General features: G+C 41.1%; 1 protein-coding gene across 4 annotated transcripts in view; it reads right to left on the bottom strand.

Moving 5' to 3' along the window:
- Positions 1-26,091, bottom strand: part of LOC106803103 (uncharacterized) — a 300,006-nt gene that overhangs the window by 55,484 nt on the left and 218,431 nt on the right. For 3 of the 4 annotated variants that reach the window (XM_087431287.1, XM_087431285.1, XM_087431286.1), the window contains exon 3: positions 5,380-5,488. The exons of the other annotated variant lie outside the window; for it this stretch is intronic. In XM_087431287.1, the coding sequence (XP_087287413.1) occupies positions 5,380-5,488 (109 nt within the window). The remainder of the gene's footprint in view (positions 1-5,379; positions 5,489-26,091) is intronic. 4 annotated transcript variants of the gene reach the window in all.

Genomic DNA, 26,091 nt, shown 5'->3' with positions numbered 1-26,091 from the left:
CAGCCAGTATCAAAGCAAGTACTTAATGGTATGTTCTTCCAGTAGGGCCTTTTCCACGCGCTAGCGGAGGGTGAGATTATCAAAGCAATTCCATTCCAAATCAGGCATAAAAGGCCCCTTTCCTTCTTGGTAGGACCAAAATATTAGGTGAAAATTAAGTGATTTAAATATATATATATATATGTATATATCTTCTATCTTGGGGTAGAGTGAAACTGGATTCTTTTTTTTTTTTTGTGAGGAAGATCAGCCCTGTGCTAACATCTGCCAATCCTCCTCTTTTTTTTTTTTTTTTTTTTGCTGAGGAAGACTGGCCCTGGGCTAACATCCGTGCCCATCTTCCCCCACTTTATATGGGACGCTGCCACAGCATGGCTTGCCAAGCGGTGCGTCAGTGCGCGCCCAGGATCCGAACCGGCGAACCCCAGGCTGCCGCAGTGGAGCGCGCGCACTTAACCACTTGCGCCACAGGGCCGGCCCCTGAAACTGGATTCTTTACTGTGGAACTTCTCAGAGTCTTTAACATGCTAATAAGCACTGAAAATTACTGAGAGGTAGACATAGTTTTCAGCACAGGCTGAAATTATTTGCAACTTTTTATTTAGAGAGGACAAATGCTTTCCAAGACATGTTTGAGAAACTCTGGTATAAAAAACAACTATTGTAATATCTAATGTTACTGTGCTGAGAGTTTTACATAAATTATTTCTTTTAATCTAAGCAACACTATGAGTTACCTACTTTAGTTTCCTTCTTTGCACAGCTGGAGAAATTAACACACTGAGGTTAAGCACCTGCCCACGATGACACAGCTGCTGGGGAGACGAAGGACCTTGGGCTCTGGAGTTAAAATGATCTGGACTCAAATCCCGGTTCTGCCGTTTGCTAGATGGACAGGTTTAGATAAGTTAATTAACCTCTCTGAGCGTTGGTTTCTTTACGTGCAAACTGGGGAGAATAAAATGTACCTTGCAGAATTGCTGAGATTAGAGATAACATATATAAAGCGCACAGTAGGTGCCCCATAAATGGCTACAGATATCATCACTATCATCTTATATTTAATATTTGGAAAGGGAGTTTATAAGTGGTGTCTAGAAAAGAATACGTTTTGATTAAATCAAACGAAGTAGGCTGTAGAACCTGACACGTGACAGAGTAGGTAAACGATAAACATCTCCAAAAAAATGGAAAATCCTGCTGTTCTTCAGCCTGAACTTGCTTATTCTTAATCAGCAGCTGGCAATGGAGTAGCTTCCTTCAGAGTTTATAAAGGGGGAATCGGCAAACTTGGGGGCCTGGTGGAGTCGGGGAAACTGGCGGCTCCCATCTGGCTGGCCATCACAATCCTTGGGGGACTTCTTGAATCAGATCTAAAGCTCTGGGCCGGGACATTCTGCGTTTACGGGTCTGTGATGGCCCCCGGGAATATGTATTTTATGGACCTTCCAGGTGACTCTGATTATCAGTCTGCTTTTAAAAGCGCTGGACTCCGTGAAAGCTTGGGAAACCTTCCCAATGAGTTACCCAGCAAGGACTCAGAGGAGCCTAGGATAATTATTTTGGAATCCAGAGAGTTTGTGGCCTTCCCTTGTGCAAGCACCCAACAGCGTTCAAATATCCTAGCAGTTGAGGAACAAATTTTTCCCATGCTTTGTGGTCGGTACAGTGCCCTGGGTAGGTGCTTTGTATGGTGGTAACAGCATAAGTTTGGGCACCAGGTGGGCCTGGGTTCAAATCCCAGTGCTGGGGAGGGGCGAGACGTGACACTAGAAAGCCACAAAAATAGGTCATGACATTCTGAATAGTGAATGTGTGTGCCATCACCCACAGGACACAGTGAGAAGCCAGGCTGGAGAAATAAAATCCTGAATTACATTTTAGCAGTTGTTTTCAAGACAATAGGAAATAAAAACATTTCAATTTCTTGTGTAGTGACATATTTTTCTTTCCTTGAATAACGTGCAGTTGAGTAGCATATTAATGTTTGGCTTTAAATTAATCTTGATTTCTCTACCAAGTAGACCTAAGACTCACTGTAAGACGTTTCATGTTTTTCTTAAAGTGATGATTTTGAGCCTCTTAACTATTTACAGCAGCTTTTTTTCTTAGGGGAAAAAAAAAAGGCTAACCTTAGCAACTGTTATCAGCTTATACTCTTAACATACTCACTGATATATTTCATATTTGGAAATGACATTCTCTACTAAAAAAGCACTGTAATAAAGTACATACTGACAAAAGTAAATCCCAGTGCTGCCTCTTTCTAGCTGTGTAATCAGAGGCAGTATTTGTAAACTTCCTGAATCTCAGTTTCTTCACCTCTAATTTAGGGAAAATGATAGTATGCATTATATTGGGTTGCTAGGAGCATTAAGTGGGAGAACTCATATCAAGTACTGGTAAAGGTTGGCTTAGAGTAAAGGCCTAGTTAGCAGTAGCTGTCATTATCATTATTTTGTCCCAATTCAGCTTACTTATTATCTATATGACCATGGACAAGTACCTGTGCTTCCGTGAGCCTCATTTTCCTCATCCATGAAACAAGAATAATTACATCTACTCACAGTGTTGTTGTAAGCATTAAATGAGGGACTACTACATGGGAAATGCCTAGCACTGCTTGACATATCATAATTATTTAATGAATGTTGGCTAATGTCATTTGCAAGATTTAATGGGTGTTCTTTGTATTTGGATCTCTTAAGTCATTCATTCATTTACAAACACTTGTCATAAACACTTTGTCCAGTGCAAAAGCACTTGATATATATGCTTCTTCATGCATTTTGCTGCCCTGAAAATGCAGTGCCCTGAAGGTATGATGTCACCCCTTTCTATTCTGAAGGAGGGCATTCCAGGATGAGGTAGAGTTCAGGAAGCAGTGTTGGGAAGCATATCCTGTACCAGCAACTCCCATAGCCCCTCTGCCTATGGGGTGATGTAAGGGTGAACTAAATCTCTGCCACCATCTTCCACAGGGTACAGTCTTTGCCTCATGGCTGTTGTCTGCCACCATGCATTGTGCTGGTACTGAGGATGAGGTGATAAACTAATCGGCATGATCTCTGCCCTCATGGAGGTTCTAGATAAGAGAGGGACTCCCCCTTTTCTTGGGGTACGAAGGCTTGAAGTGAGGGAGTATTTTCGGCAAAGGCCTGGAGAGGGGAGAGGGAGAATGGCATATGTTTAAAGAACTAAAAGAAAGTAAGCATGGCTGAAACATAAAAGGAGAGAGGGGATGTGGAGAGAAATGAGAATAGAGGAGTAAGTTTGGGTCCGACATGCAGGGCCTCTAGAGCCATGATAAGGACATGTTAAGGAAGTTGGGGACCCACTGAAAGGTTTTGAGCAGGAGGTGACATGATCAAATCTGGGTTTAGAAATATTACTCTGGCTATCCAGTGGGGGGAAAAAGTGTGTGCATGGAGTGGGGTGGAGGAGGAATAGTTAAGTTTCTTGTGTCTAATGCCATAATAATTGCTCCAGCCTCTTGGGGATGTGGAAGAGGCAGGAGAGCAAGAGAACGTAATGTCAAACATGGCCATGATTTACTGGGCCTTTAGATGTATCAGGTGTAGTACTAAACAGAGAGGTTGTATGTGATCTTTGTGGTAGGCAGGTTTCTAAAATGGCTGCCAACGGCCCCCACCTCCTGGTATTCACACCCCAGTGCAATCCCCACCCCTTGCATGTGGGCTGGATCTGGTGACTTCCTTCTAACAAATAGAATACAGCAAAAATAATGAGATGTCACTTCCACGATTGGGTTACAAAAGACTGTGACTTCTGTCTTGCTGTTGCTCTCTCACTTGCTTGCTCTGATGAAGTACCCTATGGAGAGGGCTGCCTTCAGTGATCAGCCCTAAAGGCCTCCATCCAACCACCCACAGAACTGCAGCCTGCCAAGAACCCAGGAGTGAGCTTGGAAGCAGATCCAGCCCCAGGTAGGAGGACCATGGCTCCGACCGGCACCTGAAATGCAGCCAGTGAGAGACCCGGAAACAGAGGACCCCATTAAGCTGTGCCTGGCTTCCTGACCCTCAGAAACCGTGAGATAAGAAATGTGTGTTGTTTTAAGCCAATCAGTTTTGTGCTAATTTGTTACACAGGAACAACGAACTGAGACACTGTTATATGATGTCACAGAAGGCTAGAGAGGACACAGTATTGAGATGGGGGAGTGACAGGCATTGTCAACTGTGGCAGGGAGATCAAAGATAACCAAGGACGATAAGGAAAAAGAAAGCATTGAATTTGACAGGGAAGCAGTGTGAGTGAGCTGGGGTAGAAATGGTGGGTATCAAGGCTTCCATGGGTGTGTGTATAGACCCTACAGGACGTGACCAAGTTTAAACTCCATTACTGCTGCAGGTGGGAAGTATGACCTTTTGAGGATGAATAATGCAATCTGTTTTTGCTTTCTATTTCTCATTCGAATTTTGGTCCCAATCTTATGATCTTGTGCTTCTAAAAACTCTCCTAAAGGCATCTATTAATGAATTCAGCATCTGGCTATGCAGTGCCGATCCAGATTCTTCCTTTCCTTTCTCTGGATTCTGTTCCCGGTGATGCACTCCCTATGCCCTTGAAGTGTGTCTTTTCTTCACATTATCTGTAGTCTTTGGAGCAGGCTTGGAAACAAAATGAAAAATCTACACGTGGTGACCTGGGTGTGTGAAGTCAGAGTCTGAGTAGAAGCAGGGTAGTTCTTCCCTTGTTTGAGCTTCTTACCTAAGAAATACTCTTAGTACACTCTGTGCACTCCCCTCTCTCCAGCTTCAACTGTTCTCATTCAGCACAGAGCAGGAGAAATATCAAAGAGTTTGGAGTCACCACTTAATTGTTATGTAGCTTTGAAGAAATGATTTAAACTTTCTCAGCCTCAGTTTCCTCTACTGCAAAATGTGGGTGGTAATACCTCTCTCGGGGTTGTTTGGAGGAGGATGAAAGGAGCTGATGTATACAAGGCGCTGAGCAACGGCTTGGCACAAACCTTTTTCTGAACCCCTCATTGATGTGAGAAGCAGCTAACGTCGAGCTTTCTTACCTGCATGGCAAACCCAAAACCACTCTAGAGGCTGCCAAGCCAGCTGCCTGAGACATGTCATAAACAGCCTGGGGAGGCAATTTGCTTTCAAAGAGAAACAGGCAGAGGGAATAAAAATAAGACAGCAAGCTGTGGGCCCAGCCCTGAGCAGGACAATTTGGCACTTGGTAGCAGCAACAGCAAGAGTGCACCGCCCAGAGAGTGTGTCTCTGCAGGACCTCACAAGCTCAGGACCGTCCCGAAACCCCACACTCGTGGGGAAACTCTGTAGGGGTTGCCCCATGGCACCTGTACCAGCCTATTCTAAACCCAGAGTTGCCTGAAATTACCTTGCTCTGATTGTTTTCACGCCACCAAGACCCGCACCTCCTTCTGTCAGTAGAATTTGTTTTCTCTTGAATTCTATCTTGAGCGGGGTGGAACAGATGCAGGGGCTGCCTGAGAAAAGCAAGCAGGACACTAATCAGCTGTTGCCCGCATTTCATTGCACTGAAACTTAGAAAATGACTTGGTGCTGGCTGTTGGCATATGGGTTATAGTAAAGGAGTCTTTGCCATGATATTTTATTTCTGTCTGGAAGACAATTTTTGGGTTCCTAGAACATAGACCCTGGCCCCCTGCCTTGGATGGTGATGTGGCTGGCTCTGTTTCACTGTTGAGCTTGCAGGTAACTCATCACCTTCTTAAAGAGGCTCACTCTGAAAACCTTCTCTAAGCAGCCCCTTTCTCTCCATCCCCTGTGTAGTTACTTGCTATCTCAATAACCTGTCAAATTGTCTTCTAGCACTATCTGACGTTATTCTGTTTACCTATATTTATACCAGTAAGTTGTCCATGCTCCCCACCAGAATACAGCTCAGTGTGAGCAGGAACTTCATCCAACGCACTTGTCTCTATGTCTTTATCCACCCTATGAGGAAGGGATGATTATCATCCCCATCCTACAGAAGAGGAAACTGAGGCTCAAATAAATCAGATAGGTTTCCCAAAGTCTCAAAACTAGTTAGTGACGGAAGGAGAATTAAAATCAGAGAATAGGACTGTGCTGTCCAATATAGTAGCCACAAGCCACATATGGCTATCGAGCACTTGAATTGTGGCTAGGCCAAACTGAAATGTACGGTGAATGCAAACACATACTATATTTTGAAGACTTAGTACAAAAAAAAAAAGAATGTTAAAATGTCCCATTAATAATTTTTACATTGATTATATGATAAAATTATAAGTTTTTGATATGTTGGGCTAAATAAAATAGAATATTAAGATTAATTTTACCTGTTTCTTTCTACTCTTTAAAATGTGGCAACTAGAAGATTTAAAGTTGTATATGTGGCTCAAGTGTATTTCCTTTGGACTGCACTAGTCTATACTTTTAATCACTTCACAAAGTAAGACCTGAAATATTAGTAGACCTGACATAGTATCACTATTAGTGCTAATGATAATAATAGAATTCAGATAGTCATCCAATTTAGAATTCTCTCTTCTACTTTCTAAAGTTCATTTGTTTAAAAAAAAGAAAAACAGTTGCCCTTTAATTTACCCACATACATTAGGGGCCTACTCTCTGCAGACCACTGCGTAAAGTGCTTCTTGATGCAGTTAGAATCGGCATTAATCAGGAGGGGATAGAAACCCAACCTGAACCACCAAAGGAGTAAAAGAGGGTGGTTAGTTGGAAGAATCTTGGGTAGCTCACATATGTGAATGAAGAACTGAACGAACAATGCCAGACATGGGTCTCACAGTCTACTGTCTCCCTCTCTGGGCTCTCCCTCTTTCTGAGTATTGGCTCCATTTCCTCAATCAGCTTCCTCTCACGGCCAGAGGCAGGCTAGATGGCAGCTTCTGGGCTCACTTCTCCCCAGTTTCATCACTTCTTCCCAGTTTCATCACCAGAGTCAAAGGGGTGCCTCTGCATCAACTCTAAACAGGACTCTCATTGGCTCAAGTTGATCACGTGTGGATCTCTCAGGCCAATCACAGGTGGGGCATGATGATTGGCCCAGCTGGGTCACATGCTCATCTTGCAAACAGGTAGGTGGGTTAAACTGATAGGCAACCCTGGTTAGAACCAAAAGCTGGGGAAGGAATATTTCCCAAATTAAAGCGGATTCTTTTTTGATGAAGGAAGGTGTGCTGAGCAGACAGAATGACAAGTTCATAGTGTCTTTCCAGATGTCATTGTCTTCTCTATGGGAACGAATTTGAGAAATTATAAAAATCTTTGTAAAAGTAAAGATTAAGAAGCTGATACCAAAGCTCCAAGATATTAGAAAAATTTAACAGAAAAGTAAAAAGAGGATAGAAGTCTTTTTGTGGGTGGTATAAAGGAAATATATAAGCAGGCTCACATATGAACGTCCCTTTAAAAGCACCTGCCTTTTGCCCATTATGACTATCCGTGTTCAAGACAGCAACCCTGACTGCAGAGATACTGGAACAATGAAGCTACTGGACTTCTTATCACTGTTGGAATATTGCTGCTCATTTGTTGAGTACTAACAGTGCAGAACACAGAATTAAAAACATTTCTGGTCTTGTAGACAAACAGTCTTATTTAGGTAATATTTTCTGCTGAACAACACGCCCCTGAAAAATTCCTTTAGAGAAACTGAAAACTCTCCCACTTACAGTTAAAATGTCTCCCCTATTCTTAGAAAAGAAACTCGTTGGTTCCTATACAAAAAAAAAAACACGTGCTTCCTCTTTATTTGGAGTTCAACCCTCCCCCGCCTTTTACAGCATAAAGCTGTTGGCTTATTGTCATCTTACCACCACCTCCAATATCCAAGAGCACATCCTTCCTTTGTCACTGAGTTATGGGAGTCACATTTAGATACATTTCATTAAAATTGAGAAAACGGGCTTCAGGACTTGAAACATAATAGAGTTGAACACAAAGCCACTAAAGAGATCTTGGAGTAAGTTATAAGGCGATCCATCCATGCCCAGAGAACCCAATGGATATCTTGAAATACATACATATTTCTATCTATATTAGCTTCATAGGGAGAGACTTTCTATCTATATTAGCTTAATAGAGAGAGAGATCACATTCATTACTCATTCTTTCCTTTACTTTTGGAAAGATGTAGTATGAGTTTACCCTCTTATTTTCTTTCTGACTACTCAGTTTCACAAAGACAAAGAGGTGAAATTCTAACTTTTCAGCTCAGATGGAGGGTTCTTATCTAAACCATAGGGGCAGAAAGAGCTGCTCTTTGCTATGCATGCCTGAAGCACGAAAATAAGAGTCAGGTTTCTTGGCTGGGAAGACCTCATTTGGGGGAAAAGGGCTGGGGAGAGGGGTTGTCTTAAAAGGCAACTTAGGCCTGGTGTACATTGTACATAAGTATCATATTCTTAGGAAACCTCTGAGCTTATGTTTCCACTGCCTCACCTTCCCTATGCCTCATGGAGGCCAAAGATAGATGGGCACGAGAGACAGCCTTTATATAAAGAGGTTTACATAAGTTTCCTTTAGAGGTGTGGTCTGGTCACACAAAACTTGGGAGTTGTGTCTGTACCAGTCCTCATTACACAATCTTTCTGATTTGGGACAAATTGATGCTTTATACAAATCATTAAAAATTAGTTCTGTAATGTATGTAGCCTCTTTAGAATGAAGATCAGTAGAGACATTTTAAAAAGTGGGGAATAGGGGTTGGGGAACACGTTTTCCTCCCTGGAAGCTTTCATGTTTAATTAAATCTGTAAATTAAACATTTTTACCCTTCTCATTTTAAATCCCAGCTAACTAGCGTCTTGCCTTTCTGGCACAGGAGGTAAATCTACATGTCTAGCTTTGCAGGTAACGGTGACTCATTGTTGTAATCCAATGGGAGGGAAGAACACACGCACAAAAGCGCTCTGCTTACTGCAGAACACAGAGTGTAATTTCTGGAACAGTCAAGAATTTCTAGCTAAATCTGCCAGTTTTATCTTAAAGGGAGCATTACATGGTTTTGCTTTTGTTCATTTACGATTTTTATATCGAGGTTATTTCAGAGCACAGAAAAGGAATGAAGTTGATCATTGAAGTTGATCATTCATACAGATAGCTGTATGAATGTATGTATCCCCTTGTAATGATTTGCCTGTGTTTACGGCTATGATGCCAATGGTCATGAGATTTAAATACCCACTTCACAATATTTCTTGAACTGCTCAGTTTAATTTCAGGCATTGAAAGGAACGATAGCTTTTAGCAATAAAATTCTCAGTTATATTTTCTGTTCTAATTCAGACATTTATCCTATTCTATGAGACGTAAGAGAAGTTTTCTTCTCCTAAGATGTGCCCCACAACTTTGCCTTGAGGCATTGGGTATCTGGAAAACAACTTGCATGTCTTTACCCAGAAGTGAAAGAAGAAATACTTTGGTATTAAATGATGAAGGCTTTTCTCCCACTAATCAAGCACTGAGTCAAGTGAATCACAGGTATCAGTAATTTCCTAAGTGCAGGTGAGGCAGTTCAGGATTCAGAGTACCCTATCGTGTTCCTACCTCATGGCCTTTGTACATGCTGTCCCCTCTACCTACAACTCCCTCCTCACTCCCATCTCTCTGGACATCTCCTACTCATCGTTTCTCAGTTTAATATCACTTCCCTGACACTGCCTAGCTAATTTCAGTCCTCATGGCATCCTATGATTTTTCATGTGAAAAATTATAATTCATTAATCAGGCAAGAATTTATAGTCTTCACTGGGACAGGCACTACTAGGTAGGGGTAGCAATAGGGCCTAGCACTGTGTCTAACACATAGCAGGTACTCTATAAATATTTTGTTGAAGGAATCAATCATTTACTGATGTTCCATTTAATCCTGCTGCAGAGGGTCTCATGCTTAGAAATAACTAGGAAATGGGTCCAAACTAGAGCCCAAATATACTTTAGAGGTCAAACTGTCCATCCCCTGCCTCACAATCTGGTCTTGTGATTATTCAGTACTTCCAACCCTTAACCCAGGCTTTGATAACCTCTATCTAGAGTATCATCTCTGTCCAACGTTGCTTCCAATGGGCTCTAAAAACCGTCAGTATGTATTGGTGCCTATGACAGCCAGCCTTCAAGATGGCCCCCAATAATCCTCACCTCCTCTTATTCACTCCTTTGTATATTTGCCTCCCACATTGAATCAGGGCTGGCCTATGCTGACTTCCAACACTAGTGTGTGACTTTGAGGCTAGGTCATACAAGGCACTGTAGCTCCTGCTTTAGTCTCTTAGATAACTTGCTTTAACCAAATCCAGCCGCCATACTGGAGGACGCACAAGCAACCCTGTGGAAAGGCACATGTGGAAAGGAGCTGAGGCCTCTGACCGCACTATCTTGTATCCATGTGGACGAGCCACCTGGCAAGTGGATCTTCCAACCCCAGGGTTACTTATGAACACTAAACTCATGGTTTCATTGACCCCGGCAGAAGCTGAAATACAGTGGAGGTGCTTTCAAATGCTTCATACCTCGTCAACATGCTCTCCAAAACATAGAAAGGCAAGAAAGTTATTTTCGCTTATCAAATATTAGCTGAAAAATCTTACTTTGAATACTCATTGCAACAAGAGTAATGCAATAAATTCTTTATTCCCTCTATGTCAATTAAAATCAGCTTCTTGGATCAATTGCCAGTTTCAAAAGCCTAATCCAATCAGCAGGCCCATCTTTATATTTTTCACAATTATTTTCTAATGCTTAGAATACTTCAATCAAAGGTGGCCATATAAATCCTTCTTAACCTGGCAAATAAACTCTAAAATGTCCCCTCCAGATACATTTCTACTTTTCCAAACTCCAACCACCTGATGTGTAGTCCAGACACAGCCATGGACAGAAGAATAAACTGTACCTTCATGGAAGACAACACAAAGCACCTTATTCCATTAGATATGGTGGAAGGTGGGTGACATCTACCCTTGGCGTGAAAAATACTGGGTGTCATGTTGCTACCTCACACCCTGCACATTTTGTCCATTTTGTATCACTGAGCATTTCCATGCTCCTTCTCATTTTCATTCTTTTTACCACGCAGTAGTGCTTTCTTGACATTAAGGCTTGCCTTGCCAGAGAACATGGGCTTCTTTGTCAAGTATGTCGTGGCCACCCTGATCTCTTTTAGAGCCCACATTATATCCCAAGTTTCAAGATCAGAAGTCATTTGATTTTTTTATGGGCTTATCTTTATTTTCTTATCAAAATAACACACACTCATCGTAAAGATAAATACCAAATGATATAGAAATATATAAAGCAGAAAAAATCATTCTGTCCTTATGGTTAGCAGTTTTTCATCTATATCTTTCAAAGCTTTTATGTTTTTTTTTTCCTTTGGTGAGTAGGTATATTTGTATAAAGAAAATGTGTTATATAAATGGGATCATTTAAGAAACAGTATTATGTAACTTTAAAAAAAAATCTCAGAAATGTATTGTGGACATCTTTAGATAATAGCAATAACTTACACGTGTTGAGTTGTTTAGGTGCCAGACTCCGTGCTAAGCACTTTACACGAATTAGCTCGCAGAATTCTTGAAACAGCACTGAGACAAATGCTATTCAAGTCTCCATTTTATAGATGGGGAAATTGAGACTTAGAGAACATAAGTGACTTGCCTGAGACCTCAGAGCAGGCAGGATGTGGGCTGGGATTCAATCTTCAGAGATGGTCTTTAGAGTCTAAACTCTTAGCTACTACCCATGTCAGTGTTCTCAAATCCTCTCACTCTTCGTCATGGTGCATGGTACTAATTCCCTTCAAACTTGCCACCTTCCTACACTGGCTGCCTGCTCTAGACCGTGACCTGTTTCCCTTTCCTCTCGTGTTTACCCCCTCCAATTACCATATCCTTTGACCACCTCCCCAAGCTTGCTACATCCCTGGTTTATTTGTGCACTCTGAATAGCACTTCCCTTCTCTCAAGGTGTATTTTGACCCTGATAAACTGGTTCTGTACTGGTTTCAACAATGAGGGCGGGAGGATGGGGCTTAATACAATCTGGAGGTCCTATTTGTGAGGTCTACCAGTTCTATTATCTTAGAAATAGGCATATTTAAAGAATAATGTTCCCTTTTTTTCCTCCCTCCTCTTCTAGTTTGGATTCTGCTCATTTCTAACTGGGTTCATGGTCTCATCCTGAACTTTCACCAACAATGCCTTGGGTGTGTCCATGCAGCTCTTAAATCCTTCTCCCAAGAAAGAGAAAGAAGAAAAGCATCATTATATGTGGGCTAGAGGGAGGATGGTGGGAGAACTGGGAGCACAAAGAGGTGAACTAATTGGGCTTGGTTTGCCGACTGGGAAGCCAGGGTAATGACCTGTTGCTCTCCTAAATCTGTACCGTGTCATGATCCGAGGGCACTCCCAGCCTCAAACCAGTCATTACGCCTGTGAGAGCATGCTATCTGGGAATGAAACCTAACCCTTCAGAGAGGAGGCGGGGTTCTAGACCTCACTGTTGGCAAGAGTAGAGTGCAGCTTTGCTCCTGTGGGAAGCAACAGACCATCACAGCAGCATCAAGACTTTGGAAATGGTGGCTTCGCGATTGGCTTGGTGGCAGAGAGCCCCGGGCTCTTCCCATGGCATCCTCTCACTCTCTTTATAAGTGGCAGTTGGGCTGCAGTCTCTGAACCATCACATCTCAGATGAATTCCAGTTCTGGGAGTTACCAAATAGTCTTTGTAAAGTAGCATTCATCACATAGCAGGCAGAGTTGACTCTTTTTTCACTAAACCATTAAGATAAAGGTATTCAGCAGGAAGAAGTGATGCAGGGGTAGCTAACAGGTAAGACATTGAATGTCAGTGGTTGACAAGTAGTGGCTGCCCAGAGTAACGTGTGCATAGAAGGATTCTGTGGTCGTTTCCAAGCTTGAAGGGAAAGCGCTCCATGATCAATTAGTAATGTCTGCCTTGGGCGTGGAAAAGAGCAGGGTAACATGTGTATCATGTATTTGTCGTAAGAATAGGTTGTGGAGAAATATGAGACTGGGGTGCAGGCTCAGCTTTGTCACTTTTTGGCTTGAAGTTAAACCTTGTGCAACTGACTTAATTTTCAGAGCCTCAGTTTTCCCATATATACAAGGGAATTTTACCTCTTGGTTATTTTTTGGAATGGTAAAGTTCTTATCAAGGTATCTCATATGTTAAAACTTTTCAATAAAGGAAACTATCCAGACATATTACTGAGGGTTGTGGCACCACAAACATCACTAGGGCCAAGGAAAACAGCAAGTACGTGTGATGATCCAACTGTGAAGTTTAATAGTGGTTTTGAAGATGCTTTCTCAACTTCTGCCTTTTCTTTTGCTGCTGACTGGTTTTACTGCTCTAGGTGACTGTGACTTGAGTTTCAGATGTGCCCTGCCATTAATAGAAATTGGGGCTAGACTCCAAACTCCCATCTATTTTCTTCATTATAAAACCTGATATACGATAACATGACTCTCATACCCTAGGGACCAGAATGGGATGTTCCACTTAATGTTTTTGTTTGTGTGCCCTTGGGCAAATTACTTAATGGCTCTGAGGCTCAGTTTTCTCATTATCAAATGGGCATAATATTTACTTTACAGGATTGTCCTGAGGTTCCATTTAGATAATTTTCATAAAAGAGTTACAGAGCACTATGATTTTAAGGTTTTATTAATATATCATAATTATTTTTCTTTTCATGCATATAGCTTCTGATTTTAGTTGGGCTAGAGCAAGAATTGAACACAAATGTCAAAATGACCTGAAAATAACAATACTGGTAGGAGTTACTATTTTCTGAGGTCCACTCGGTACCAGGAACTAGATTAGTTCCCACCTCATCTAAGGGTAGGGTTACCAGATAAAATATAGGATGCTCAGTTAAGTTTTAATTTTAATTTCAGGAAAGCAATAGTTTCTAGTATAACTATATCCCAATTAATGTATGGGACATACTTACAATAAAAACTTGTCATTTATCTGCAAGTCAAACTTACCTGGGCATCATTTGTTTTTAACTAAACAATAACTCTCACTGAGGTTTGCTGAGAGTATTAAGAGTTAATAAATGTAAGCCACTGAGAAGAGCCATAGAGCAATGCTCACATAGTAAGCGCTCACTAAATGTGACCAATTAGAGAGACCATGCAGCATAAAGGTTACAGGCCAGGCTCTGGAGCCAGACTTTCTGCTCCAAATCCCAGCTGGGCCACTTATTAGCTGTGTGGCCTTGGGCAGGATACTTCACCCCTGCTTGGTTCAGTCTCCTCACCCATAAAGTGAGAATGACAGCCTTTTCCTCTTAGACCTGTTGTGAGTGTCTCTGGATTAATACATGTGAAGGTTTCGGAATGGCACTCAAGGCAGAGAAAGTGGTCAAAAAATGAGAGCTATGATGATGTTATTATCATTGCTGCACTCATCTCTTAGTCTATTGGACCCTAATATTTGAGTGTTATTGCAATAAAGGTGTGCATATCTGCTATCTACCAGAAAGGTTTCAGGCAGCTAGGTAGGTGTTGCCTCATCCCCATCGTGCAGAGGATGTATCCAAGACCAGAAAGGTCGCTAACTTGCTTGAGGTCCCACAGCCAGAGCTGAGATTCAAATCCCTAATTGTCTGACTCGAAAACTGAATCTCTTTCCACTCCTCAAGCAGCTGAGATCAGTGATCTATAGAGTGGGGAATATGGCTACGAATCATAACAATAACACCCTCTGTTAGTGTATGAACATTCTGTAAATTCTAGAGAACATTATCTGACTATTACAATAATGTTATAATTTTTTATATTTATGAAAAACTTTAAACAGGCTAAAGCATACTATCTCTTTTGTTCTTCTTCACCGCCTCTGAGGCGGGCAGAGCAGGTATGATGGCCACCACTAGGCAGAGGAGGGAAGTCAGGACCCAGGAAGGGGATGTGACTAGCTCAGAATCACTGTGCAGAAGAAGAAAGAGCAGATAGGACCATCAACCTTGGTTTCAAAGCCCATGTTTGTGTTCTGACCTGCGGCACTTCTCTCATTATAAACACATTCCTCCATTAGAGCTTCCAACATGGTCTGCTTGGTTTTTATTAAATTAAGTGTGGTATCCACATCCAAAGACAACTTGAGTGTTCTGTCTTATAACAATTCCGCCTGCATTGGATTTTTCTTTCCAGTTTATCTTTAAGATAATAAAAACAAATAATTCACAAATCCAGGGGCGAGATTAGCAAAACAAACTTTGCTGTTATTCTGAGCTATAAGCAGGGCAAGCAAGCGCCATAATTGCTAGCAAATGTTCCAGAACCTATATTATCTCATCATGCTAATTATAAAGCAAAGGCCACTCACCTCAGATTTTCTTAGGAATCACAGGTATAATTCCTACCATGTTATTACAGCATTTTCAATTTTCAGTTATACTCCAAATGGTTATTTGGCAGTTGAACGTATTCTGTGCATCTCTTTTTGGCTTCCTGAAACTGTTGCCCATGCTGCATGTCTCTAGACCACCATTAATACACAATATGCTTATTCTTGAATTTCTTTCCACTTAAAAAAAAAAGGCGGTAAGATATTCATGGAAAATGCTGGGTTTGGAGACTTTAAAAGGAAAGTGCTTTGAAAGACCAGGCATGAGTCCAAGCTGACCTAAGGCCAAAGTCTCTATCAGAACTGATGGTCTCCAGCCCAGCGGTATAGAACTGAGCGTGGGAAGGAACTGCCAATTTGTGGATGTCATGGGATAGCCCCTTGCCCTCTGAAATACCTTCCTGGGGGCAGAAGGGCGACATGGGAGGGGGATGCAGAAGTTCCTCTATCCTCTCTCAAAAAGGATTAGATGCTAATCACAGGCGGTAAGTTTTATAACAGGATCAGGAAGGAAAAAAGCATTAAAATTTGTAGATTAAGACCCATTTTCACTTTTCAATAACTATGCAGAGAGAATGAGGAGGAGGAGAAGACTGGAAGGATATATACACAAATAGAAATAGGGTTAGTTCTGGATGATTGGCCAAAATTATTTAATTTACAAGTAACAGAATCTCAGCTGAAACTAGTTTAAGTGAAAAAAATATAAAAAGAAGCATATTGGCTCATATAACATTTTGGCCCATATATAGAGGTTATATAGTTTCAGGCACCACTGGATCCAGGTCCTCAAACTGTCATTGGGGATCTTTCATTTCCCACCCTTCTTCCTCTCCATCCAGAAAGCTAGAATCTGCTTTCTTCTCTATTTTTCACCATGAGAAGCTTCAAACATATTAATCATATGTCTCCCGGGTCCCAGAAGAAAAGAGCATCTTTCAGTAGCTCCAGCAGGACTCTCAGAGGAAAGTCAGCCTGGTCCACTGAACCACGCCTGCGGCAGGGTCAGCTCCATGCAAACCACATGGATTGAGCAGGATTACTGTGCAGTTGGGAGAGTTGGTTCCCCCGAGGGAGGGATGAAGGCAGATAAAAATTGTATGTCCTCTGCTCTCTGATTTTCATTTGTTTTTTGTTAGACTACTTCTTTTTTAAATAATTTTAATGAACCTATATTACTTTATGATAAGATTTAAAAGTTTTAAAATTTATTTTGAAACATCCTGCAATGTAGAGGAAAGGAATCGAAGAGATTCTTAGCACCCAGGAGATCTTACACTTCTAATATCCCTAGCTGCCTTCCAAATAAATGGACGCTGGCAAGTAGCCAGTTTGTCCATGAAAGCCTGCTACCCTGGCCACGGTTAGTGGGACCAGAGGTCATCACCCTAGCCTAACAACAGAAATAGCACCATTCTGTCTGTGTGTGTTAACTCATTTAATCCTCACAAAATCCACGTAAGGTAGGTATTATTAATATCCATCTGCTACAGATGAGGAAACTGAGGCATACAGAGAAGAAGCCACGTGCCCAAGGTAAGTGTAAGTGTAAGAGTTGGTCTTCACACCAAACAGGGCATCTGTCTAGGGGCATGTTAAAAACAAGATTCTGAGAGAAAGACCCAGATGTAGGGGGAACAGAGAAGCACAAGGCAAAGGTAGTGAGGATGAGGGAAACCTCTCAGAGAGGACGTCCAAATACCAGCCCTCAGAGCTGCTACTGTCCTGAGGAACAAGAGGCTATTGTTCTAGTTCTTCATGAGCTGTTTTCCTGTCCTGCTCACTTCCCACGTCTCTTGACAATAATGCTCCTTCACCTGACATAGTGTCACCTCTTCCTCAGCCTAAAAAAGACCAACTCATGAGTGTGACAAAGGAGATGTATAGTCCTACATGCATCTGGTCAGCACAATTAAGTACCATCAAGCCAGACAGAGCCAGTGAGCTCATTAATTTCTCTTCCCTTCGCTCTCCTCAAGTCCTGTTTGAATGTCCCTTTTGACACTGATTTTATTCTTCCTGGCATGACCAGGAGTGGTCAGTGTTTCTTTCCACTGCAAGACAGCACCTTGAGGGCAGGGCTCGTGCTTTACTCATTCCGTCGGAACACACTTCTCAGTGTACGTCTGCTGTCCAATAACTGCCCATGAAATAGAATTGAGATTTGTCCAGGCTCCTGGATGATGCTCTGCTGGATGAAAGAGCCCTCTGCTGGGATGTCCCTTCCCCCAAAGGCCAAGAGCTGACCTCTTCCTCCCTCTCTTTGCCTGACCCTGACCTGCCAGAGAGTGAAGAATCAGCCTTCTGCTACCATATAAGGCTAAGTGCAGTCCTGAGACAGACCGTCCAATGTCATCCTCAGTGGCCAGGCCTGGGAAAACCTTGTGGCTGCACCACTGGGGATCCTTCCTCTAGAGTCACTGAATGGCATCCAGAAGGGGGCCACCCTGGAGGATGCCTGGAGGGGTGGGTTGAGGCCCCCAGTGAGATCAGATGGTGTAGACTCAGCAGACGTCCTTCCAACAAGAAGTGGGTCTTACAACACTGTGCCCTGTTTGTTTACCTTATTGTTTTTTGGGACTGGGACACAAGGCCTTTTAGGGACTGGTTTTAATTTGTGAGGCCACTTGAAATCTTGGTGGGAGATGCTGAAGAATGGGATGAGACCATTAGGATGGCTGCCTGGAAATAGAACTCGATGAATTTCCTTAGGTTTCTCAGAAATCTAGGAACATGAGAGCATCATTTGGTGCTCAGCAAATGTTCTCTGATGCTTTTTGAGGCTATTTCCTCAAGAACCAAGAAATGGACAGGAAAATACACCAAATCTCCACCCAACAAGTTCCAGCTGCAGCCTTCCTTGTCAACATTTTCTAGTCGCACTCCACCCCTCATTCATGATACTCTAAGCCACTCTTTCGAGTCCTCAAATACTCCCATCCCAGGGTCTTTGCACTTGCTGTTTCCTCCTCCTCAAACGCTCTTGTTTCTGTTCCATTGAATCAAGCAGGTGTCAGCTCATATTTCACCTCCTCAAAGACGACATTCTGGATCACTCAACCTAAAGTAACTCTCCCCCAGCTGCTCTTTCTCTCATTGTCCTGTTTAATGTCTTCATAACCCTTACCACCATCTACCATTATTTTCTCTGTTGGCTTGTTGCTATTGTATTGTCTGACTTTGCTAGAATGTAAGACATTCCATAAGAGTGGGGTCCTCGGATCTCTGTGTCTTTGTTTATGTCTATATCTCTATATGATAACCTCTAGACTATTGTGGGTGCAGCCTGTCATCACCATCCATAGGACACACTGTGCCATCCCCTGTGCCCTTGGCTGTGGGAAAGATGACTTTTCTCTTTCAGAAAAGAGACCAAGTTAGAACCTGATTCTAAGTTTGGATCCTTAGAAGGCTCTTTGATGTAGCATCTCATAAGTTATGATTTTCCAAGGCTATTTCTGCTGAACTTTGAGATTTATATGTTTGATATTTGGTGGCATTTACAGGAATTCCCTGTGGAGTTTTACCAGCTATAGCACAGCACTGGCTTTGTGTGTTCAGCTAAACAATAGCTTCTTGGAATTCACTGAACTGCTTGAATGTCTCAGGTGTTCTGTCTTCCAAATTTTGTTCCTCAAGTACTACTTCTACCAGGTATTAATGAGCGTCCTGCATGAAAAATAAAAAGGTAGAGGGAGACACCTGTGAAGCACATATTGGAATGTCCCATCCATCTCCCCTCAGCACTCACAGTTCCTGTGCACGACAACGTTGCTCTATTGCAAGCATCTGCTATTCCTTGCCTAAGGTCATTATCTGGATGCCATGCAGGGCAGGCTGGAAGTGCTAGGGAGTTAGTGACCCCAGAATCAGTCCTCAATTTATGACTGATGCGAGTTGGTGGATAAATACCCAGCTTCCTCATTCCTGAGATGGGTCATCTGTGAGGTGTGTTCTTCCCATCGGTCCTCAACAAGCTTGAGTCCCAGTTGCCTACAGAGGTAAATCTGCTCATTAATGCATCCTGGATTGGCCTCCTTCCCTTTCTAATCTCACTTCCCGTCTCCCCTCCTGGTGCTTACTATAAATTCACCTCCCAAATAAAACTGCTTGTACTTAAATCCTTATCTCAAGACCTGCTTTTGACACAATCTAATCGACACAATCTAATCCAAGACAGCCTTCTATGGCTCAACACGGCCAAATAAACTTAGGAACTGAACACAGTTAAATAGATTTTCTTTCTCTGCAGAACCTCTCACTTCTCTAATGTGCTAATGTGTATTGTGAATTTCAAGACAAAGTTTGCTGCAGTTTTTCCTTTATTTATTTGGCCATAGAGACTGAGGCAATGGTGCCCCTTTACATCAGGAAGTGTGTGGAATCAGCGAGCCTGAAAACAACACACTCTGGGATCACTTATCCCACTCCTCCACCCTGACTCCCATGGTAGGAGAAGCTCTGTGGCTGAGACCTGGCATGTTTAAATTTTTATTTGGTGACAATTGTGTAGGCTTAAAGCTTCACGTTGCTGAAAAAGTGGTGTGAATGCAATAGTACCCCCTCCACAGCCATCCACATACTCTCTTGGCAAAAATGGTGTGTACAGATTCAAGCTTCTATTCTAAAAGGAACGTGGAATGGCAAAGGCTTTCAAAACCCCTTCCTTCTCAAGGTTACTCACCCAAAGTCCTACAATGTAACTTAGCAGTTTCATTATCTCTTGTCCTTCCTCTTTGTCACGCTGAAAGCCACAGGATGAGAAATGAGCTGATGGGAACTGACTATACTGATGGTTAAAGAATTGAGAGTGATGGGTCACTAATGAGTCAATTAGTCACACTGTGGAGTGGGATACAGATGTGAAAGCATCTTGGAGCCCCAATCCAGCAGGGGAGATGGATATGTATTGAACTCAGTTACAAAAAGAATTAATCCCCATAAGAGCTCTAAATGAAAATGTAGGCTGCCAAGAGGGTGTGTAATGGGGTATCAGGAAGGTGCCCGGAGTAAGTGGCATTCAAGGGGAGACATGCAGGATGAAGAGGAGGGATGAGTGATGGAGGTGGTGCTAAGGCTGGGAGTGAGAAGTAGCCAGGCATTAGGGGAAATGCCCAGATGGACCAGATCCAGATCTCCGACAGCTAGAGGGGAAGGGTAGGAACTCAGTCTGGTGAAGAGGATATAGGCCAGATCAAGTTCATGTATTCACTTTGTGAGCTTAAGTAGTAAACATTCCTTAACCTCTATATCCCCCTCTGCAAAGTAGGGATAATAACAGTACCAACCGTATAGGGTTCTAGGATTAAGTGAAGTTAATACATCTAAGCTCCTTAACAAAGTGCCTCCTACATAGCAGATGCTCAATAAATGTTATGACACTAATTATTTATGTATCATTCATGCTAATTCAGTTGGTTAGTGGGAGAACGAGGATTCAAACTCAGGTCTTTCTTGCTGAAGCCTTCCCTATTAACTGGCATGATATATTTCCTGGTTTGATTTTATACAGTGTTTTTCAAAGAGAATTCTGTGGATTATTAGGTGACATTTGAATATCGAGTTTTTGAAAATATTTAGAAATTGAGTATATAGGAAAATGATCATAAGACTTTTAATAAGAAAATGCATTCTGCAAAATTTTATACATCATTATCCCACTTTTATTTTTAAAACTTTTATTTAGAAGATTAGATTTTTAAAAATAAAAATGGTAAAAACATTGTTAGAGAATGGAATTATCAGTGATTTTCTAAATAAATTTATAAAAAAGCTTTTAGAATTGTTCCCCCAAAAGATCAAGGAAAAAAAAAAACTGGTAAAGTTCCAGATTTTCTTCCTGCCTCAAAACTTAAGAATTATTCATTTTCCTATTTCAAAAAAAAAAAAAATACTGTACATGGTAGGACCCACCTCCTACCAGGAAATGACTTAAAAGACTGTTAATCAAGCTTGAAAAAGAGTTAAAACTAGTTGACTCTGCATCCGGGTCCACTTTCAAGAGGAAAGGGATGCTTTCCTGCTCTCAGGGGGAAGTCAATGCAAAAGTACAGGAGTGGTCCATTTCCAGTCCTGGCAAGCGAATCAGTGCTCAAAGCACGTGTGGATCAAACGGCTGGCACAAAAAAGAGTGGCTGGATTCGATTCCTTGCTTTTCTCTGTGGCTTGGCTCAAATAGTGAAGGCATTTTCCAGAGTACATTGGACCCAGAGCCGGGCTTGGATAACACCTTGGAATTATTAACGAAATCGTATATGTACCTTGGTTTTTGTGCCAGAGAGAAAGCATGAGCACCAAGGCCTTGTTTCTCATTTGTAAGATGTTAGCCACCAACACGCCACCAGCATGCTGTGGGGTAGACCCAACAAAAGCATTCCTTAGGCTTTCCAAGGAATGTGATATCACATGATCACTTCAGGATTTGAAGTTCATCTTTAAGCATCCATCCATTCTTCTTCTACATACATACATCATCAGATCAAAATGTGCCCCAGACTTATAAAATCTGAAGGCTGAAAAGATGTTTGGCAAAGAAACTTCAGCGGTATTGAGTCAGAATGTTAATGTAGCACATGCAACTTTAATTGGGATTAGGATGCTTCAGCTAAAAGAAAATTGTGTAATCTTGCCAGATCTGCACTTTCCTACACCAAAAAAAAAAAAAAAAAGATTTAGCTGAAGTTCCCTGATCTTTGTTCCCAAAAGGTATCTTCTGTAGCATCCTAAAGAGTATCCCAATGGATAGTCATTAATTAGGTGTCTACTAGGTGTCATCTATTGCAAAAGCGTGCCTCAGAGAGGAGAAACTGGTAATTTTTCTAGCAAGCAGACTCTTGGCAAACATTTCTGAGGTAAATTAGGATTTATTTGAAGCTTAAGATAGAAGATGTGGGCTCCAGATGGTACTTGTGTGAGTGAAAACTCTTAAGTAAAACAGAGCTGACCTCAGAGTGTAAGGAGCACGTTTTTGCAGATTATTAGACCATCTGTCACTTGAGGACACTTGAATAATATCTTTCATAGGGAACCGGGGAAGTTATGTGCCTCTTTTTGAAGGTCTGGGTTCTGAAAGAATATGCTCGTGAGGCATTCATTGATTTCAGAAGGTGGGCCCTCAGGGTACATAAAAGGTGCGCTAAACTCCTCAAAAGCTCATGATCTTCTTCAACACCATGATCAATCACTGCATTAAAATAATAAATAAATAGAAGAATATTTCCATGTGTTGGTGTAGGAAGCATATGTCCAATGGTAGGGTCAATACCTAGAACTCTGCAGTTCCAGGACAAACCCAATGGAGTTCGATCTGGAAGGTCCCAGATCATTTTGAGAAGGATAAAAGGGACACTCAGAGGATTTTAAAATCAACAGTCACGTCCCTGGAATGCCCAGATTTAGACTCTACAGCACAATGTTGCATATATTCTTTCTGTGGTGTGCCCTTCCTTCCCTTCCCTTCTGGATTCTGGATGATTCCTTTTTTTCACTGTTCAAGACTCTCTTCGGCAAAACTGAGTGTCTCTTCCTCATTCATCCACGGCATCACCTGCTTCTCTCAATGACAGCCCCACTGTCATTATGTGGCTGCCTTTCCTCTAGACTGTGAGTACTCTGATGTTGGGGAACAAGACTTATTCATCTTTACCTCCCATAGCACCTGTCACAGTGGCCAGCACAGAGTAGACTCTGAAATGGTTTTGGTGGTAAGGAATTAGAAAAGAAGAGACAGAATTCTCCAGGACCTTAATCTATTTCTCATCCATTAATTCACAAGTCTTTTTTGGGGAGGAAGTGGGGCACCCGAAAAGGAGCAATGAGAGATACTTGATTATCTGGGAAAGTTTTGAAATACAGCTCAGGGATCATCTGGCAAAGTTCTTGAAAGCTAGTATGGACAGTAGTACAGTAATATGAATGTTCTGTGAGGTGAAATGTACGTTTTACATAGACTTTCTGCTATAACCAGGGTAGAGGTTAAGAGCGTGGGTCTGGGAGTCAGAATACCTGCGTTGAGTCCTGTCACCTTATACAAATCAGTTAAGCTCTCGGTATTTCAGTATCATTATTTATAAAATGGGGATAATATCTTTATCTTATGGGATCATTGTTTTAGTTAAATTAAAATATGTGACTAGCTTACCTCAGTGTGTGGCAAATAGTAAATGCTCAATAAATGTTAGCCATTGTAATTATTAACCAATAACATATGTTTAGCATGTGGTAGTCAAATAGGTTTAAACTGAAAGTATTTATTTACATTCCATCCAACAAAACTTTTACTGAGTGCCCATTGTATTGCTGTGTAAAGGATACTGGATTTAGGAAGATGAATGGTCCTGTCATTGAAGTCTCACAACTAAACCTAAAAGATAAGATTAAAAGGGAAGCAAATATTTGAAATATAGTGTAATATGCACTATTAATATAGTCATTAACAAGGAGCAGTGGGAGAGAGATCAAATAGATTTTAAGTGTTAATTATGGTCAGTTGGTTGAGAATGTTTTAGAATGCTATGTTGAGAAGGATTCTGAGGCTAAGTCCAGTTTCATTAGCAATGTCTGCCAGAGATGGAAGTGAGGGTATTGTGGTTCAAGGGCCACACATTAGTCATCAGAACTCTACCCATTGAAGAAAGGATAACAGGGAAGATGTTCAAAAAGAGTAGACATTTGCATTCAACAGCATTACATATTCTTGAGTTGAGCTAAGGAGTAATAGCAAAAAAACAGACACACCTGGGTTTAAATCTAGGCTTTGCTCCCTTTGCTTTGTGCAAGTTACTAAGCATTTCTAAGCTTTATTGGCCACAGAGGTGAAATGGAGGTAATAATACATCCTTATTATCTGGATTAAATGTGAAAACACCTACCAAGAGCCCAGCCCTCGCCAGGTACCTAATAAATAACATTACTATTATAATGATTATGGACTTCCTAAACTACCTCAGTAAGATGACATCTCAGCTTTTCTTTCTGTTTAAAAATGAAAGACTCAACCCCATTTGAAAGTACAAGAAAATGGTTACATATTTTTATCTCATTTAAAACCACTGCCCAATGGGTAAAAGAGAAATAAAGGCAGAAAAAAATTCCTCCACAAAGAAAGGAATAAATGAACTCGCCTTCTTTCTGGAAAGTTTAGCAACACAAGTAATCCTCATTCCAAAAGATCCCCTTTCCAACTACATCTTGTCTTTTTAGCAGGTAAACACGGTGAGAGCAGGGATTATGTCTCACATCGGTTCTGTAGATCCTCAAACACACATTGTGGGTGCTTAGTAAGTGATAAAGATAAAAATGGCCCAAGAAAATAAGGTGAGTATTAAAATGATTTCATTGAGGGGATAGGAGTTGTGAAAACACAAAAATTCAAATATTTGAAGCTGGCATATTCCCTATCAATCTTATTCCTAGATGTAACCATTCTTCTTAAACATCATAGGTAATAGAACAAACTCATATATTTGAAATATATATTTATTTCAACTATTGAGAAATAATTCATTTTATATGCCATGCAAATAAAAACCTTATATTACACAGAAGTTATAATATAGAGATATTGGGAGCTTATCATGTGTTTGTGCTACGAACTTGAGCTGCATTATATCATGTGTACTTGACCACATCCTTTGAATAGGTACTGATATCTTCCAAAAGCTACAGATGACAAAGCTGAGGTATCAATTAATTTCAAGGATTTGAAACTAGGTGTTTCTGATTCCAAAGCCCATGCCCTTTGTCCCTTATACTTAAGAGTCTACAGTCCCCCAAAATGAGTGTAGTTCTAATGTTTGTAAAAGGAAATATTTTTAAGTTTCCATTGTTGTTTTAAGAATGCAGTAATTTATCTTTGTTTAGATCTCACTATATCTGTTCTATCACTTCAGACTTTTATGTATAAGGTTTGGTTAAAGCAGAGCACACCTGGGATTACTCACAAATTATGAATATGACAGTGTCTAGCAAATTGATGACACATCACAGACAATTAATAAATGATGACTATAAGAATGAATAATCAATTGAATAAAAACATTTTGTGCAGTACATATTACTGTGCAAATATTCACATTATCACTTCCAATAACTCTACTGTTTTCATATGTTGTTAACCATCAAATTATTTCATAACGTTTTCTGGAATTTAGTTCATCTTTATCAGTGTATTATCAGCTTGTGTATTTGAACACATAATGTGTCCAAAGTAATGTCTGGTCCTCTAACGATTTTTAGAGGTGTGGATCACTTCCTTTTTGGTTAAGTGGACAATACTTTTGGAAATTAGTTGACCCGTATAAATGGATGTACTTCTCGGCAATACAGCCTTAATTACTTAATTTCAAAATCTATTGTCTACCATAAAAGGAAACTTAAGGCTACTATGAGTGAAGATCAAAGATTCCAAATAAATAACACCCACAGCTGCCTTATCAAGTCAGATGTATACAAAAATGCAGTGTGAAAACATGGAGGCAATATACATTTACCTAATTAAACACATATGTGATAGAGTCAATAGTGTAGGGTAATAGATGTTAAAACTTTTCACAAAGAAAAAAGTCAACCATTATGCTTAGTTCATTCCTGACTCAAGGACAAGCGTTGAAATTCCTTTGTGTCTGTTTTCCATGTAAAAAGCACTACTGTTCCAGTCTAAGTATGTGAATATAATGAATACTTGGCATGGTCTGGGA

Source organism: Ceratotherium simum, chromosome 5 (genome assembly GCF_057802395.1).
Source record: "Ceratotherium simum simum isolate JZ-2026a chromosome 5, ASM5780239v1, whole genome shotgun sequence".
NCBI lineage: Eukaryota > Metazoa > Chordata > Mammalia > Perissodactyla > Rhinocerotidae > Ceratotherium > Ceratotherium simum.
Note: the sequence above shows the minus strand (reverse complement) of the source record. Positions and strands in the feature narration are given on the sequence as shown.